This window comes from Pelecanus crispus, chromosome 3, assembly GCF_030463565.1.
Source record: "Pelecanus crispus isolate bPelCri1 chromosome 3, bPelCri1.pri, whole genome shotgun sequence".
NCBI lineage: Eukaryota > Metazoa > Chordata > Aves > Pelecaniformes > Pelecanidae > Pelecanus > Pelecanus crispus.
Window position 1 is genome coordinate 35,861,447 of NC_134645.1, and position 17,406 is coordinate 35,878,852.

Sequence of the window (17,406 nt, forward strand, 5' to 3'; positions counted from 1 at the left end):
CAAAGGAAACTGCAGTAAAGGCTCACTGTACTTACACTTGAGATTTCCACTCTTTATAGGTAATGATATTGCACTAGTTTTGGCTATACTGTCACTGTGGGAAATTAGAGGCACCTGTTTGTCTGGGAGAAGGTACAAATGTTTTTTCAGTGGCACTGGCTCCCAGATAAGACTCAGCTCCTTTAACTAAGAGCCTGCAGTTTCTGAACAGAATCATAGAATCATAGAATGCTTTGGGTTGGAAGGGACCTTTAGAGGTCATGTAGCCCAACCCCCCTGCACTGAGCAGGGACAGCTTTAACCAGATCAGGTTGCTCAGAGCCCCGTCCAACCTCACCTTCTAGGGATGGGGCCTCCACTGCCTCTCTGGGCAACCTGTTCCAGTGCTTGACCACCCTCACTGTAAAAAATTTCTTTCTTATGTCTAGTCTAAATCTATTCTTCTTTAGTTTAAATCCATTATTCCTTGTCCTGTCACAACAGGCCTTGCTAAAAAGATTCTCCCCATCTTTCCTGTAGACCCCCTTTAAGTACTGGAAGGTCTCAATAAGGTCTCCGCGCAGCCTTCTCTTCTGCAGGCTGAACAACCCCAACTCTCTCAGCCTGTCCTCGTAGGAGAGGTGCTCCAGCCCTCGGATCATTTTTGTGGCCCTCTTCTGGACCTGCTCCAACAGATCCATGTCCTTCTTGTGCTGAGGGCCCCAGAGCTGGATGCAGTACTCCAGGTGAGGTCTCACCAGAGCAGAGTAGAGGGGCAGAATCACCTCCCTCAACCTTCTGGCCGCGCTTCTTTTGATGCAGCCCAGGATACGGTTGGCTTTCTGGGCTGCAAGCACACATTGCCGGCTCATGTCCAGCTTTTCATCTACCAGTACCCCCAAGTCCTTCTCCGCAGGGCTGCTCTCAATCTGTTCATCCCCCAACCTGTACTGATACCGGGGGTTGCCCCGTCCCAGGTGCAGGACCTTGCACTTGGCCTTGTTGAACCTCATGAGGTTCACACAGGCCCATCTCTCCAGCTTGTCCAAGTCCCTCTGAATGACATCTCGTCCTCCTGGTGTGTCAACCGCACCACTCAGCTTGGTGTCATCTGCAAACTTGCTGAGGGTGCACATGAAATGTTCTGTTATCCATGCCAAAAGGTATACTGCTTGCCTACATCTACCTCATTGAGAGACGCAGATAACTGTTACAGTAAACCACCCCTTTATTATTCACAAGTTCTCCAGCTATCATTGTTCAAGCTTTGTGAGGAATGATTCTATGTTTTCTTTCAGGTAACTGAAAGAAATAATTTAATAATATAATCTAAAAAATTATCCTTGCATTAGAAACACCTGCCTAGCAAGGAGCCCTCACTTCTAATTACATTTTCAGATCTGCCAGTTAGCCATTTTGTAAACACGTGTAATTTTGTAGTGTTCTAATTTCTTAGTCAAAATGTCATGCAGAACAAAGCCAGCTGGCTTAGAGAAGTCTTTTAAACCAACACCTTTATCTCACTCAGCCACAATCAGAATCTCTCTTTTTTTTCTTATAGGTAGCACGGTGATTTTTTTTTTTTTAAACCTTTTTGATTGGTGTTGCTTATGTTATTTACTTTACCTGAGTCTTGTAACAGCCATCCAGTTATTATGCTCAGGCCTGATATCAGTCTGACAGGCCTGGAGTTCATTTACCACTTTTGCTCTTCTTTTTCCCCCACAGTCCTTTGAAAACTTCCTTGTTGTTTCAAAACTCATCAGGAGTTAAACATCAGCCAACTGTTTTAAAACACTTGGTAGAAATTAAACCAGAACTCCCACTGCGAGCTGAAAATGAAGGCATGAGCCAAGGTGTGGTTTCTGTTTCTAACTATAATCACTGAGTTTTGTAACGTCTGGTAAACAACTTAGGGGAAACCTGTTCCGGCTTTATATCCCATGTTCATACTTGAACCATAATGTTCTGTCTTAGACCTGAAAATAACCTTCTGTTTTAGGAGGCAGCTGTGAAATCAGTCTAAGGTGTTTGCTGGCTCTTCTTACTATTTAAGATAAAGATAAGTAGAACTGAAAGGCGGTAGGTTTAAAAAAAAAAAAAAAAAGTGGTTTAGTTTGTTTCATTCTGATTGACCAATATTATCAGCTAAACCGCTTCTACTATGTTGAGTAAGTTTGTGTATGCTCATTTTGTACATGGGCCTTTCACACAGCAGCAAAGGAGAGACAAGATGTTTCATTAACTGGCAAGCAACAAGAACTGCCAGGAAAACACAGAGTGGGTCTATAGTATCTGAATCTTGCTGTGTTTTTGAAAGGACCAGATTTCAACTAAATCCCTTTTGTTTTCTGTACTTTTGTTGCATCGACAAGTACTAGATACCAGTACAAGTACCAGTGAAATTGTACAATAGCACTGATAAATTAATGCCTGCCACAGTAAGAAGGATGATAAATTAGCAAATGAGCTTAACAGAAAGGCTGTTGAGTACATTTGCCTAAATAACTGCTGCACTGGCCATACCACATGATTCTATTCCCTGGGAAGAAGCAAAGAGGTAGTCAAGAGATACTGGCTGTTGCAGGAATAAATATAGTCATGTCCTCTAAGAGGATTCAGGTGACACACTGAATCATGATATGCTTCTATAGGTGAAACCTTGCCCCCCTCCTCCCCCCCCCCAGTTAATTATTCCCTGTTATGGTTTTAACTGTGAACTATAGCCAGTTCTTAAACATTTCAACTAGGACATGAGATCAGAAGGCAACAGTTACATAATTTTTGCTTTTCTAAAAGAAAAAGAAAAAACCCAAACACCTATCGTTTGGGATACAAAGTTTGCATGTTATTTTCTTTTTCGTTCTCGGTCATTGCTAGTTGTTGTTAAAAAGTATTTGGAGAAAGGCAGAATGGGCAGGTGATCCTTTTCTCCTTATGTCGCTCTTGCCGATGAGCAGTCCATGTAGCTGGGCCAGGCTGCTCAGTGTGGCATGGTCACAGCTGACTTTCCAACAGAACTGTAAGGAGTACATGTGAAAGCCAACAATGTGACCTGAAAACCTAAGAATGACTTCCACTCTTAGCCCTTCATTCACACATCTGGGGAGCATGCCAGGTCACCATGGGGTGAAGTCATTTTAGGAAGAGAAGTGTAGGAGGGGAGAGGCTCAGAAAGGAGGCAACCTGGAGCATTACTGGCAGCTGATGTGGGCTGGGAGCGGGTGAGACTGCAGCCCTTCAATCATGAGAAGGGGTGTAGGGAAAACTGCAAATGAGAAAAAATAGTAGTGAGAAAAGAGAAACTGGAGAGAGCAGGGCTAGAAGGTGGTGAGGCAAGTAAATCCCTTAGCAGACACGTCAGCAAAGCAGGATGTGCTGCAGGACCGCCTCATGTGGCTGAGGCACATACAAAACCTGACAGTCTGGGCGATGAAACCTGGCGTCTATTAGGGAAGGGGAAGGAGAGTTGCTATGAGACATTCTGGCCCAGGAGCTTTTTCTAACTACTCAAAACATAAAACTATAATGCAGTGGAATAGTACTTATTTGAATAGGCTTAATGCCATGTGGCATATTTATAACCCATATTTATAGTAAAAATATCAGTGAAATAATAGACAAAGTCTGTTTAAATCCTGTGGCTCTTTGACCTGGAACATTTTATTTTCTTGTCCTTGGCAAGGCTTGGTGAAGGCTCAGCCATGCCTTGGGTAGACAGTGGTTGTCCTGCCTCACCTGCAACCAGACAGACGGCACATGCAGAAGAGCAGAGATGCACAGATGTCACTTTTTCCCAAGGCCTCACAAGTCATTTGCACTGCCATGAAAGAAGCCAGGTGTCCTGACTGGTGGTACTGTTGCACAGACACTACAGCAAGCTGCCTTGTCTGTTGTTTTTCATATGACTGCAGAATGCAAAGCCTTTAATCAGAATTGGGGGGTACTTTGATTGGGCACTGTACAAACCTAGATAAAAGGGGAAGGTATTAATCTCTGCATGAATGCGATTGAGCAAGTACATTTGGTTATTTGTTCCAGTGAGTTGTATAATCCTGCTTCCCAGTCATCCAAATAGGATTTAGCATTGTCAACATGTTTTTCTTAATAGGATGATACTATGAACTCATGTCCATGTAAGACTGGAAAGCCAGATTAGATGCCTCGGGAGACTATATATTGATTTTAGCTGTTAGTGAAATCTGTTTCTTTCAATGACTAGGCCACAGCCTTAAGGCCACCTTACAGGGGAATTGTCAAGAGATGGTGTGCCCCGTATAAGAGCTATCACAAACTTCAGAGGAGCCAGCCATTTAGTGCAGTATCTAAGTGGTCCTTTTAAAAAAAAAAAAAAAAAGTCTCAGCTATTCCTTTTCTGAAAGAAATATTACTTTAAGACTAACTAAAACCCTGTAACCCTTCTGTTAATGCAGAAATGTACGATACTAAATTCAGGTTGATGCATCTCCCGCTCAAAAGAAAATCTACAATAAGAGCTGCTTTGCTAGGTTTCAAGTATTATTCTGTCACATTACTAGTGAGACATGCTGCAATTACATCATTTCAGAGGAGGAGTTGCTTCTTATTAGCAAAAAATTTGCAGCATATTGTGAGTGTAAGTTCGAGTACATTGCCACAATAGCAGTGTAGGGGGGCCTTAGGCTGATCAAGAACCAGTTGTGCATTTTGTCACGAATATTCTTTTCTAAATGCCATCTACAAAGAGAAAGGTGTTGTTGCACATCACAATTCATATCCCTTTTCTTAGAGCTATGCTTGGAAGGAACACGGCCGGTAAAAAGTGCTGAAAATTTTGGTCATTCTTCATTCTTGTTTGCATTGCTAAAAGTAAGGTTCTGACAAAAGATGGTGAATTGTGAGAGAGGCTTTGCATTATCCATGAATATGCCCCTGTGGTCCTCTGTGGTCTTGGGTAACTCATATCCCTTTCTTATTCCTATGTATTCTTCTTATTATTTTATAATACTTAATATATATAAAAATACATAATATGAAATAATAATGCTTATTATAAGAATAAATATTCTTATTCCTACTCTCACTTGCATATTTTCAGTGAGATTTGAAGATCCAAAGGACTAGGTCTGTTGCTATCCTTTTTGTGTACAGGGTGCTAGCCTGAATTTGACTGTTAGAGAAAGGGCACTTTCTTGCCATTACAGTCTGCACAGACCACAGTGGCAGCCTGAGTTTGGTCACTCAACTCTTAGTAGATAGACTTTAATCCTTACTTGATTGCCTCAGCATTTCTTCTGTTTTGACCTGCCTCAGCTCTTGTCTAGGATAGGGGAAAGAGCGCACAGGAGGTGGAAACAAAATGTTGCCACACTCTCTTATCCCTCCAGTAGCTCATTAGGTACTGTGTGAGTGATGCAATGGAGCCCTGGGTTGCATTTATTTCAAATTCAGATGTGTGCTGAGCATGGAAGCACAAGCGCCAACTGTAAAAAGCAGAGTGATTGCCTTCTCTGTCTACTACTTGGTATTAAGAGGAGGAGGCAGAACAGTCTTTAGTGGCAAAAAGAAGAATGAAGAGTAATACTCTATGACTTGACCATTGATTAAACTGGAAAGGGTTGTGTTTACGTATTTACATGTACAGACAAGGATCAGCAGAAAAGAGACAGACTAATTCAAGTCCTTGAGAAATATGAGAAGGATCCCGTACATGGTCTTCCTGCCTCACCACCGTTCTACCCCAGAAGCGTTTCTCCAAGCCAGCAGAAGGTATGTGATATTCTGACAGCGTAGGACCTGTCACACAGGTAGTCCTGAGTCGCATGAGAGAGACCAGTTTCCCCTTAGTTAGGTGTACTCTGAGGTGCTGGGGAGTGCCCGTAACACAGCAGTTAAGTGCAGGTTTATTCAGTGTGGCTTTTTATAGTCTAGTCAAACAGATAATATTTGATCTCAGTTTTGCCAACTGGCAGCTATCTTCTCATCTAACTGTTGCTATCCCTACATGGCCTACAATGACAGGTACCCGTGTCACAACTACATGTACGTGACTAAAACTTGTCCCTGCACTGACAGCTTGAATGTGCACTTGCCACTCAGAAACCCACATGCGTTCTTTTTGCTCCTTTGGCAAACGGAATTAAAATTTTGAACAAAGTATGAAATGGATGCCCAGAAAAAAAAAAAAAAAAAAGAGTTAATTTATTTAAATAATTTGCTGATGTGTGTGACAACATTCTTATTAACATGATTTCTGTATACAATATTTTCAAGAGAACTAAATCCCAATGATTTTCTCAGTATTCCCACTGAATGCAATGCAATAACTTTACATTGTTTTACAGTATCCTCTGAATTTCAGAATGGTATTTACTGGTAAAAGCAAGACCTTAAAATAATTAATCCTAATTCTATATATTCTGCCAGGTACCAGAAACTGAACAACCTCATGTTAGTGTGTGTAGGCCTGTTCTTCACCAAATTCTGCCAGTGGACCTCACCTCAATAGACAAAGTCGTGCAAAACATTTCATTCTGCCATAGTCCAGAGTCTCTCTGGGGCAAAAATTCCTCAGCAGACTATATTTAGATTGTAAAATTTTCTATTTGTTGAGAATTATAGTGGGTTTACCACTAGATTACCAATGACACTGTTTATAAAGAATGTCATCCAATTCAAACATCTGCATTATTTTGATTTGTAAAATCTTGCTCCCACTGAGATAAATAGCAACATGGTAGGCCACAATTTCACCTACGGTATTTATGAGGATAACAGTGGTTCTGTTTGACTTCAAACTCATCAGATGGAGTCATGCTCACACCTGCATGGGCATACAAGGAGAGAGAATAGAAGATGCCATTGAAGAAGGACTGTGAGATTGCTATTGAGATATCAGTTCCATAGATGAGAATGCACAACGTCCAAGGAAAGAAAAAAGCTCCTGTTCTCCCTCTGTGGGCCCTGGCAAGCAAAATGGAATTTCTGTAATTTCCCAAGACTACTTGTCATTAGCAACCTCAACCTTGTAAAGAGAAGGAAGGGAAAAAGAAACTAGAAAAGGGACTCATTAACTAGCTCTAGCACAGTGGCAGGGTGGCTTTGCTCCTAACTGTGGTTCCTGAAACTCAGCAAGTCATTTAGACTGCTTGAGACAGTTTGAATGCAGTTTCTTAAAATTCATCCTGTGTGAATCAGTTTGTAGGAGGCACTATCTTTAGTGAATTGCTTTTAAGATCTTTCTGTCAGTTATTTTGTTCTTTAACTTACAGGCGAAGTGGTCACTGCTGGAAAATGGTCAACTATATTTGACATCTGGTTGGAACAACTGTTCCAGGACAAAGAGAGAGCAGTCCCCCTCTGTATCTTTTCAGAAGCTCACTTCAAGAACCCTGATGCCAGCTCCTACTGCAAGAAAGACTATTCAAAATACTGCTCAGCATGCTTTGTCTCAGACTCCTGTTCACAACGCTAGTACAGACAGATCATCTACTTCACCACTTCTGCAGTCTCACATGCATTTAGGCAGTCACAACAGGAAGAAGGCCTTTCAAAACTCTTTTAATAAAACATACTCTGGGGACCTCCTTGACAAACACTCAATTTACTTCACAAAAAAGAAGCAGTGTTTTACCCCTCAAATCTTAAAGACATCACACCAATCTTTTCTTGTAAAATATAGGTATTACAATCCTCCTCCCCAAAAAAAGAGCTCCTCCCCTGGCAGACCATTACTTAAATCAGCAGATGTCAATAATGAAAAGAGAAGAGAGTTGCACAGGTACTTACTCAGTTTGTTTATACATCAGTGCTAAAAGTTAAGTAATTTTCCTTTCAAACACATCATTTTAAGCATAACTGGTTTTCGCTGTCCTTTTAATCTTTCAGGTTTTTAGAAGATGCACATGTGAGACCACATTCAGGTCACTTTTCTCAGCAGGCAGTTGAGGTAGGTGTACCCAGTTTGTTACAGAGAAAAAGAATGGAGCCCACTGTTCATACACAAAAGTTGTCCTGGTTGTGTGAAAATGAGATGGGTAACGGAATAGTTGGCTTTGGCAAATATGTGTTAAGAGCAAAATCAAAAAATTAAATCATCTTGTGAGAAGTCACTAAGATTGCAATTGAGAAATCTAATACATGTGGCTAGAGACTTCTGTGAATAAAATAGGAACAGCTAAAGTAACTAGTCTTTCTGAGAAGTGCAAATGAGGCATTATGCAATGTGAAAAACAGTGTATTCCAACACAAATCTGTTCTTCTGAAAGCAGAGCTTTTTCCTACTTGACTGACATAGTGCTGCACTCTTAACATTTCAAGCGGTCATTTCAGCTTTTGATTGATTTACAGCCTTTCACTCCATCCAAATAATAATAACTTGGAGCCCAGAAACATCCAGACAAAGTGCTAATCACTCAGCTTATGGGTGGTACTGTAGTATGCTATACAAGACTTTGCCTGGAAGTTGCACTCCATTAGTTGCCTGGATTTTTAAGATGAATGGGGGATTCAATTTAGTAAATTTTAGTGCTCTTAAAAATAAGGGATGCTTAACAGTAGCCAAAGCCATGCATGATAGAGAGGTTTTGTAAGGTTCCTTGGCCTGCCCATCCCTTTACAGAATCACTGTCAAATTTCTATACAGCTCAGCCAAGGCACCATACGTGATTTGTGCTAGTTCTGTGCTCACTGGGACTATTCCATTCCTTGTTCCAACCACCAAAACCTTCATTTTACAACATTATCAAGAGAAGCTCGTATTCCCATTTGATAATCCGCAGCAACAGATAATTTCAATATCAATCTGTTTTTCTAAGTCTTCTGTCAAAGTTAGAAATGTATTTTGCACAACCTTTTAAAGAAAAAGCTGTCTTATTTGAATGAGGTCTGCAAATATTTTCTATTTTGTCAGAACTTCTGATTTCCTTTATAGTGTTTACATCATTTTTCTCAGGTTATACAAGCTTGTTTCCATTTTTGCTAACACGAACCTACCTAATAATAATACTTTTTCTTTATATGAGTGATTGACACTCAAGACATTTATTTCACATGAACTGCCCTGTCACTTCAGTATGATGATGATGTGATCTTGATATGTTATGAAATCAGATCATTTCCCCTTGGTGCTCTGAATGGAAATACAAAATGTTAATACAAAGATAATAAAAAAATCTACTTTTCCTCTTCTTTGTAGCAGAACCATGGATTATGGATTCCCAATTCTGAAATGCCACTTTTTCCAGGATCACAACTTGAAGAAAAGTAAGTTAAATATTTGTTTATCCCTTTTAACTATTTCTAAGTTTTATATGAAAATTTTAAAGTAGGAATCTAGTGGAAAATTGAAAACATGGCACAACAGCCAATTACCAATGGCTGTGTGAGGTGAGTAGAAGGGACTCTGTTAAGGATACAGGGTTCAGCTACCTGCTTGGGAAGTGTGGGATCAGAAAGTTGGAAGAGATTTTCTGAGTTATGCCACCCAGTCCCCTCTTACTGTAGGCAAATGAAATATGTTAAGAATATGTAAATAATAAATAAAAAATGTTAATAATAATTTATCTTCTGATACCTACACTTTGTGCATTGGAACTATTTTGTTTAACTGTTTATTCACAAAAGGCACAGATATTAATAATGAAAGTAATGGATTAAAGTAACTAGGGAGTTGACCAACTGAGCTGTGAAAATCAGTCATTTCAAAAAGTATAAACCTGTACAGTAAAAAAATGCAGACTATTAAATAATCTCATCACTTTTGAATGTGTTGGCAAGATTCTTTATTTGAGTTAGTTTAATTAGTCTAAAACTGCTACCTCTTTGGATGGTATTGTAAACCTTATTTGTATTCAGTGTATATCAAAGAAAGATGCTGACAGCTTGCATATTTGTACAGAGAAGAGTATCTTCGTTTTCTTCAAGATCTTACAAATGATATTTTGATTAGAAGTTGTTATCACAAAGAGTAAGTGCTTTGCATTCCTTCTTTATTCCTTTGAGTAACAAAATTTTGACCAATTATCCAATCAGTGTAAAGAATTGGTGGGTTCAATGAGATGAAAATGAATTTTTAAACCAGTTTTGTTTGATGAATACTTTCGTGACTGCACTTTACACTAGTCATGATTTAAACTGAGGAGCTGAATAGAAAATATTTTCAACCAGCCTCATATTTCCCCATGACTTCTAAGTAGAAACACGGAAAACATTACGTTCCCTGACCCTGTTTCTCAAGCTCATTCCCTTATATAGTATGGTGATAGACATTATTGTTACGACAGTTTCATTCCAGTTCCCAGTCAATCCTGAGCTAGCAAGCCATGGAGCTACAATGAGTCTTCCCCAGTAAAGTGCATCACAGCAAAAGATTTTGTATTCAGAGTTCTTCCTCCCCCATATAAGAGCAAAATAAATGAATGCAATAATTGCTTTCTTTAGGATGTATGTGCTATCAAGTTAATGATCCACACATAAAGTTTAGAGCCAAATGCACCCAGTGCTACTGGTGTCTAACTGCGGCATCCTTTTCTGGTTTCATGTTCTGTACATGACATCCCGTCACACACACGCACACCACCTCACTCCCATTTCTAGTAGAAATCTATCACGTTTCTAATATTTAGAGAGCTGTAATAAACCACACGTCCATTTGTAGGCCTGCTGAAAGCAACAACATTGTGTGCTCCTTTTCTATACCATTTCCTGGCCTGCATCTTAAATGGGAGAAACTCTTCCTCTGATAGAGGATTTAACCCCAATGTTTAAGAGTTCACTCTTTGTCAAGAGCTGTGCTTTGGTGCCGGAGACATGCTAACCCCCTGAAATCAATCACAGTCTGACACCAAACCAAGATATTTCCCTTTCAGTCTAGAGGATTTCAGTTAAAATCCCTAAGGCTATTTTAAATGTATTTTTTTAAGCATCCGTTAACACAAGTGGCTTGTTTTCTGAACAATCAGTTAAAGGTAAGAGTTCTCCTCCTTCCTTCTCAGTATAGTAGCAGTTTTCAGACAAACTTCAAGGCCCAAATTAGAAGTTAATTTTCTGGTTACACTGGGAGGAACAGTAGTAGATTTGAAAAACACTCACCACACATTGAAAAGGTTGCTAAGTATCATGCCTGTATGTACAGTTAAAAAGAAGATAACATTAAAATAAAATAAAACCTCAAAAAACTACTGTGTGTCAGCATCCATATTAACAGGAGGATTAGTGTCCTTCAGAAAATAAGGTTTTTTCTCTATAAATAGTGAAAACCAAATGAGAAAACACAAGCTTGTACCTGTATGATGTGACAGCAGTAGAGGGGTTTTTTGTGTGCTCCACATTGAGCCCAACTCAGAACACTGTGGGGCACAAGGGTGTCTGTGCTCAGGTTTGTAGGGTAAAAGGACCGCTCTGTTGACTTTAGATAGAAGTCGTTTAGATGCTGTGCATTCTTCCCTCGAAAATAAAGGTTACTAAAAATACATGAAAACTCATCCATTTTTTTTCTTGGGTAGTCTCTAATAACGGAACTTAATTTCTCTGCAGAATAAAAATGAACAATCAATAGTGGCCTTTCATTTTAAATCAGAAGTTGAAATTCTAAATAGATTCTGTGACAGACTAGAAAAGACACAACTAATGTCCTTAGCTAACCTGCTGCAGGGTTAATATGATACACACATATTTTAAAACCTCCATTTGTGTAGACCAGTTTCTCTACAGATAAAATTATAAATGCCCTCCCAATTCAAATATACAGCATACAACTAAAACAGCTCTGCTAGGCCCTCCAGCTCATTGCAGATATTTTCATTTTTTATGATTGTCTGAAAATGCAACCATTAGGTTAGATTTAACTGAGATATGATTGTAAAACCTGGACACCTAATTTCCCTAGTCAGTTAGGTCTTTATTTTACCGATGCCCATCACATCTTTTGCTTGCAGCTGGTCATAGCTATCAAAAAAATATTGAGAGCACTTTCTGAAGGCATCTCTCTTTCCCTAGTACACCTAGTTAACACAACGATGACCATGACAGTTCAACCTTCAGTGTTTCCCTTGAAAGTTACTGAAAAGGAGGCCCAAGAACAGAGAGACCATGCAAATGACCTTCAGAGGTCTAAAAAGTGTTGGCTAGAGGCAGTCCAAAAGTCCTCTGACTAATGCAGTATCCTGGACAAAGGAATGACAGCTATAAATGGATCTAGGAAGCTGCTTGCAGCATGACCTAGTGCCTCAGTACCCTCAGCTTCACGCAGTTAACGTGGTGGGACAGTACTTGACAGTAACAATAGATAGACTTAGGCCCCACCAAAATACAGAGGAGTACTACTATGTTGCGATGGAGAGCACCAATACTCTTGTATTTGCGTTAAGTGTGGAAGAAGAAGAAATTGGAACTATATACATGAAAGACTGTCCCTGGCACAGTTCCTGCCAAACTGCATGCATTGGAAAAAGAATATTCAACAACTTTAAAATGTTTTAGACTTTTTTTTTAAAAAAAATCCATTTACAGATACGGTAGGGACAGGGAGGGGATGGAGCAAAAGTGAAAAGATGGGATGTATCTTAAGTGATCTGAAAGGCTGAGTGGTATTTTTCATTTGGAAGTATATGGCCTTTGAACAGTCTTTTTTTTTTTTTCACTGATGTTCCTTTTTATTCTTTTTTTTCAGGGCATTAGAAGATGTATTTCAAATGCACATTAAAAGTAAGAGGCATAACCTTGATGAGGTGAGCAAAAAATGTCTATTATTAAATACTCTGTCACCTCCAGTAGAAATGTTGTATATCAATGCTAAGCAACAATTTATGGCAGATCGACTGCTACACAATTTAAATACACAGGTGAGGAAAAACTACAAAAGCAGCAGGAAGCGTGTTTTCCATGCAGGACTGGTAAAGAGAGATTTTTCTGTAAGCTTTTGTGTATTACTCCAATAAGGCTTCTAAAAGACAGATAAAGTACTTACCGTGCAGAATGGCTTTAATTGCATAAAACCTGTTTACGAAGAATGCTTGTTCCTGCACTTTTTTGCTGTGACTGCTATTTTCCAGAGTAGAACAGCAAAAGAGACTTGTAGGCTGTGACTGCATCCAGTAAGAAGACCTTGGGTTTTAATAGCTTGCTTTGAGGAGTTTGGTCACCAGAGCAGAATATAAAACTCTAAGTTGAACATGAAGGCTCCCCATGTGGTGCCTGCTGAGAATTATACATCTCAAAATGCTTATCTGAAAATCTCACATGCTGAGAGGGAAGCTGCCTATGGAGAGACAATGGGAAATGCGAGGCACAAATACATGACCGGAGTCCTATCTCTCTCCTCTGCAAGTCTGGCATCTTATCTAGGATGAGCGAAAGCACCTCTGCCTGTTTTAATCCAGGTTTTAGAGCCCTCTCCTGAGAGCAGGGCTTGTAACTGCTCTTTGAAAAATCTGAAAGAATACACTGTTTTCCTTTTTAGTCATTCACAGAGAAGATGGAATTAGCAGTGTCGTTTTCTTTGCTGTTATCCCAGATTGGTTGAAGCATTTGCCCGTGAAATGGAGGAGGCAGATTCCAATGCCTTCCCCAGACTGAGGAGACCCAAATCCAACACCAAACCTCATGAGCAGATGACTCAACTGGACTTTTGAAGTAGTTCCTCTAGGTTAGATAATAGGAGCAAAACAGGAGACACTAGCACTGTAAGCTGAGTTTGCAGCACTCACTTAAAAGGCACTAGATTTTCCTCTTTCCCAATAATTGCAAAATATAAATTCTTTCTTCTTTACAGTCTCTATATTAAAGAAAAAAAAAAAAAGGGAAGAAAAAAAAAAAAACCATTTCTAAGGGCCTGGAGCATAACTCTGAGCTCCGCAGAGCGTGCAAGAGTTTAGTCACAATCTTCCACCTGCATTGCCTGCCAGCTGCTTGTTGGAGGGTCCCTACCCAGTCCACGGGGCTTGGGTCATGGGGCTCCTTTGTCCCACATTTCTCCCATGTCCTGCAGGGAGTGAGGCTGCTAATTCTAGCCTTGAGAAGGATTCGATGTTTGAGTCATCCTCTAGGTCTGACTTTAAGGGCCTCTATACCAGAAGGTATTTCATTCGGTCTGATTATCCAGAGGATTCATGGCCAGGGGTTTGGACTGCGTATTCTAAAGCTCCTATTGCTGCAGCAAATTCAGGTGGGGGCATTTCTGAGGAACTGGCATAGCGTGGCTTTTAAATGGGCTACCTTTGCTTATTTGTTTCTGCAAATTTGTAATGCTGCCATTTAGTATTGTACTTTCTTCAACACTAGGCTTGTGGGAGTTACGCATATGCTTTGCACGATGAATAAATAGCAATCAAAGGAATTATAAAATAATTAGAATGCAGAAGGTTATTTTGCCTTTCAAGGCGCCATGATTACAAGAGAGATAGTGTTTTGGTATCTGTTTAGATGCTGGTCTGAGTCACAGTCAGTAGTTAGCAAGAGTGTGTGAGGAATAATCAGAGCTGAAATTAGTGAATTGTAAGTCAGTTTTGTGGGGAAAAAAAAAAATCAGCAACAGAACCTCAGTTTGAGAGGATATGTAATTTACATCTGACTAGAGGATGCCGAGCATATTTCTAAAGTCAACTCCTGCAAGGCTCTGAGTGCCTTAGAGATAGAGCTGAGAATCCTTTAATAGGAGGTTAAGTTGGAGGTACTTGATTTCTTCTTCCAGAAGGCTCCCAGTGCTTCCAGAAGGATGAGTTTCTAAACAGTGGTGGATTTTGACTATAACTTGTTGTGACATGTTTGATATCTAGCAACGTATTGTTCTGCATCTGAGCAGAGCTTAAGCCTGGTGTTTTCCTCTGCAAAAATACTGACTGAAGACTGTGAAGAAATTCAGAAAAGACGAATAAAATTAATTGGCAGAGAGCAGATTTAAAGGATTTTTTTTAAACCACATCTTTAGTCATGCAAAGATGAAAGGAAAATGACCAAACTGCCTCTATATATTAGAACAATGTAGCAAGTGCAGGAGAAAGGATCATTCTTTGGAAAGATTAAATGAGAAGCATAAGCTTAACCTACACCAGGAGAAGCTTGTGGGCAATGACATTTATTAGAACAGGCACGGTTCCCACAAGAGAATTAATGGAAGCTGAATTGCTTTGAGACTTTTAAAAGTGAATTGGCCAGTGGATGGAAAGGAATTCCATAGCGAGTGAACTTTTTCTCCTACAAAAATGTATCTTTCTCTTTTGGTTTCTTGTCTTCAAACCAAAATCTTTTTATTCACTATCACCGTTTTCTGGACCAGACAGACAAAATAAGAAGATGGAAATATTTGTCAAGGTCTTTGCAGGTTTGTTTGGGTTTTTTTTTTGAACCCATGCTGGATACCTGCCAACTTGTTATTTGGGTACTTGCTTCCCTGATCTCTGCTCTTCTCTGTACTTGCTATACAAAACCAACACCCCTCTCTGAGTTCCTGCTGGCACTTACTCCAGCACAGTGTCTGAGATCTGTTCCCTAAAACAACAGGTCTACTGCCAGTTCATGCATTGTGAGGTTGCTTAAACCCATCCAGCTGCATTGCTTGACCTGTCATCCATGTTTGACCATGCATCAGCCAAGCAATCACCACTGCTTACTAGGGAACTTGTGGCTGTAGTACCTGCAGCCTCTTCTCCAGCTTTGAGAAAGGGAGTAGCACCATCACTCTTCCAGGGAGAAGGATATGCACTCAGTGGGATGTTACATGGGGACGGAGGAGTAGAAGAAAGCAATTAATTGCTTAATTCCGTTAGGAAAAAAAAAAAAAAAAGATGGTAACTGCATAGCAAGGAAGGAGAGAGTGAAGAAAGAGTATAGGAAGGAAAGGACAGTGCCTCAAAGACAAGAGCCTTTTAAAATGACTAGTACCTTCCCCCTTGATGTTATTCCCTATGTACCTACATGGCATAGTTATTGATGTAAAGTAGGGGCACAGAGGGCAGTTCTTTCACTGGACCCCAGCCCAAAGCAATTTTCAATCTGGTTCATCAAGGTATGTCTGAGGAGCAATTTTCTGTGCTTTAGAACATGCAATTTCAAATAGCATGCCCAGGAGAAAGCATGCACCACTCCTCCCACAAAGATTTATTTCTGCTGTTCACACTGTTTTAGTACCTCTGCAGACTGCATTCTGCAGTGTGCTTAGCAATCTTCATCTGAGGGTGCTTTTCACCTACCCAGCCCTGGAGGTTCAAACATTCCTTTATGTTTTAGAACTACAACTTTTTTCTAGCATGCTTATTAAGAAACTGGAGAGTTTTTCTAACAAATTTTCACAGAGTGAGCAGGTTCCCCCATTTTCTGTAGTTGTGAAATGGTGTCCACTCAGGAAAGCTTGTAAAATTTTTTTTATCTAGCCATTTGCTCAAAACCAACATCAGGCAGTTTTATACCTTTAGAAGTGCAACGATGATGTTTCACCTGCAAAACAGTGGTCTCAAAACCTGATCCATACTCAGATACAATTCAAGAAGCCATCAATTCCATGAAAAATATTTCCTTAAAAATAAAAAAAATGCTGGTTCTTGCTAAGAGGTACAGGTAAAAGGGTAGCTCTTAGAATCCAGAGGAGTGGAAAAAATGTCACTCCTGGGCTTGAAATAGCCACTGAAATGGGTCTGTAAGTGCATCATTTCAGGAAATTGATGGGAAACTAACACAGCACCTGCAGGGGTGCGGGATCCAGTGCCTGTCTGTCTTCCCGTGAGCAAACTGTTCCAAGTAACTTATTTCCTGGAATTTTATCATATAAAGCCAAAAGCTCCTGAAGACACAGAGTAGTATCTTACACTTGTTTTATGCCTTTGCTTTTAGGAGGATCATAAAGCGTTCATTCTGAAAAAAATGCAGTGTAAAGACATACCAAAAGATATACCTCAGGTGAGGGGGAGGTGGAAGACAGCTGATAAGTGGCATCCAGCAACATTACCAAGCATTTCAGGACAGAAACACAGAACAGCATAGGCAGCTGAGTGCCACAGTGGTGTGGAAGCTGAAAGGCCTCTTACTCAACCAATTAAAATTATTTGCTTTGATTACTGTGTGAGTATAGCCTTAGTGATAAGACCTGGTAGGAAGCATCATACGGTCTTTCATAGCCAGTAGTGGAAAAGTTTACTTTTACGTTTCTAAGGCAAAAAAATTCCTTTTTTATGTACCACGCCCCAGCACTATCCTGAGTCACACTGAAGCAGACACGGGAGAAAGCAACCTCTGCTTAATCCCTGGCACTGTCTCCTACACGTTCTTTGCCCTTCCTTTCTTCAGGTGCCGCAACCTTTCTACTTAGCCCATCACGTCTTATGGGATTGCCTTAGGAGGATATATATCAGCAGATGAGTGTGGTTTAGGATGCTAATGCAATAATTACTGGCTTAATCATCAAAGTGAATAAGCAATTTACCAACAGTCCCTTTCAGCACTGTGCACTGTTACCAT

General features: G+C 40.1%; 1 protein-coding gene across 1 annotated transcript in view; it reads left to right on the forward strand.

The window, feature by feature from the left end:
- The window catches only part of LOC142593208 (spermatogenesis-associated protein 7 homolog), a 39,468-nt gene that overhangs the window by 16,138 nt on the left and 5,924 nt on the right, over positions 1-17,406 (forward strand). Inside the window, exons 4-10 of the mRNA XM_075706973.1 lie at positions 5,603-5,727; positions 7,230-7,738; positions 7,846-8,005; positions 9,158-9,222; positions 9,625-9,627; positions 9,857-9,925; positions 12,629-12,686. Coding sequence (XP_075563088.1) covers positions 5,603-5,727; positions 7,230-7,738; positions 7,846-8,005; positions 9,158-9,222; positions 9,625-9,627; positions 9,857-9,925; positions 12,629-12,686 — 989 coding nt within the window. The remainder of the gene's footprint in view (positions 1-5,602; positions 5,728-7,229; positions 7,739-7,845; positions 8,006-9,157; positions 9,223-9,624; positions 9,628-9,856; positions 9,926-12,628; positions 12,687-17,406) is intronic.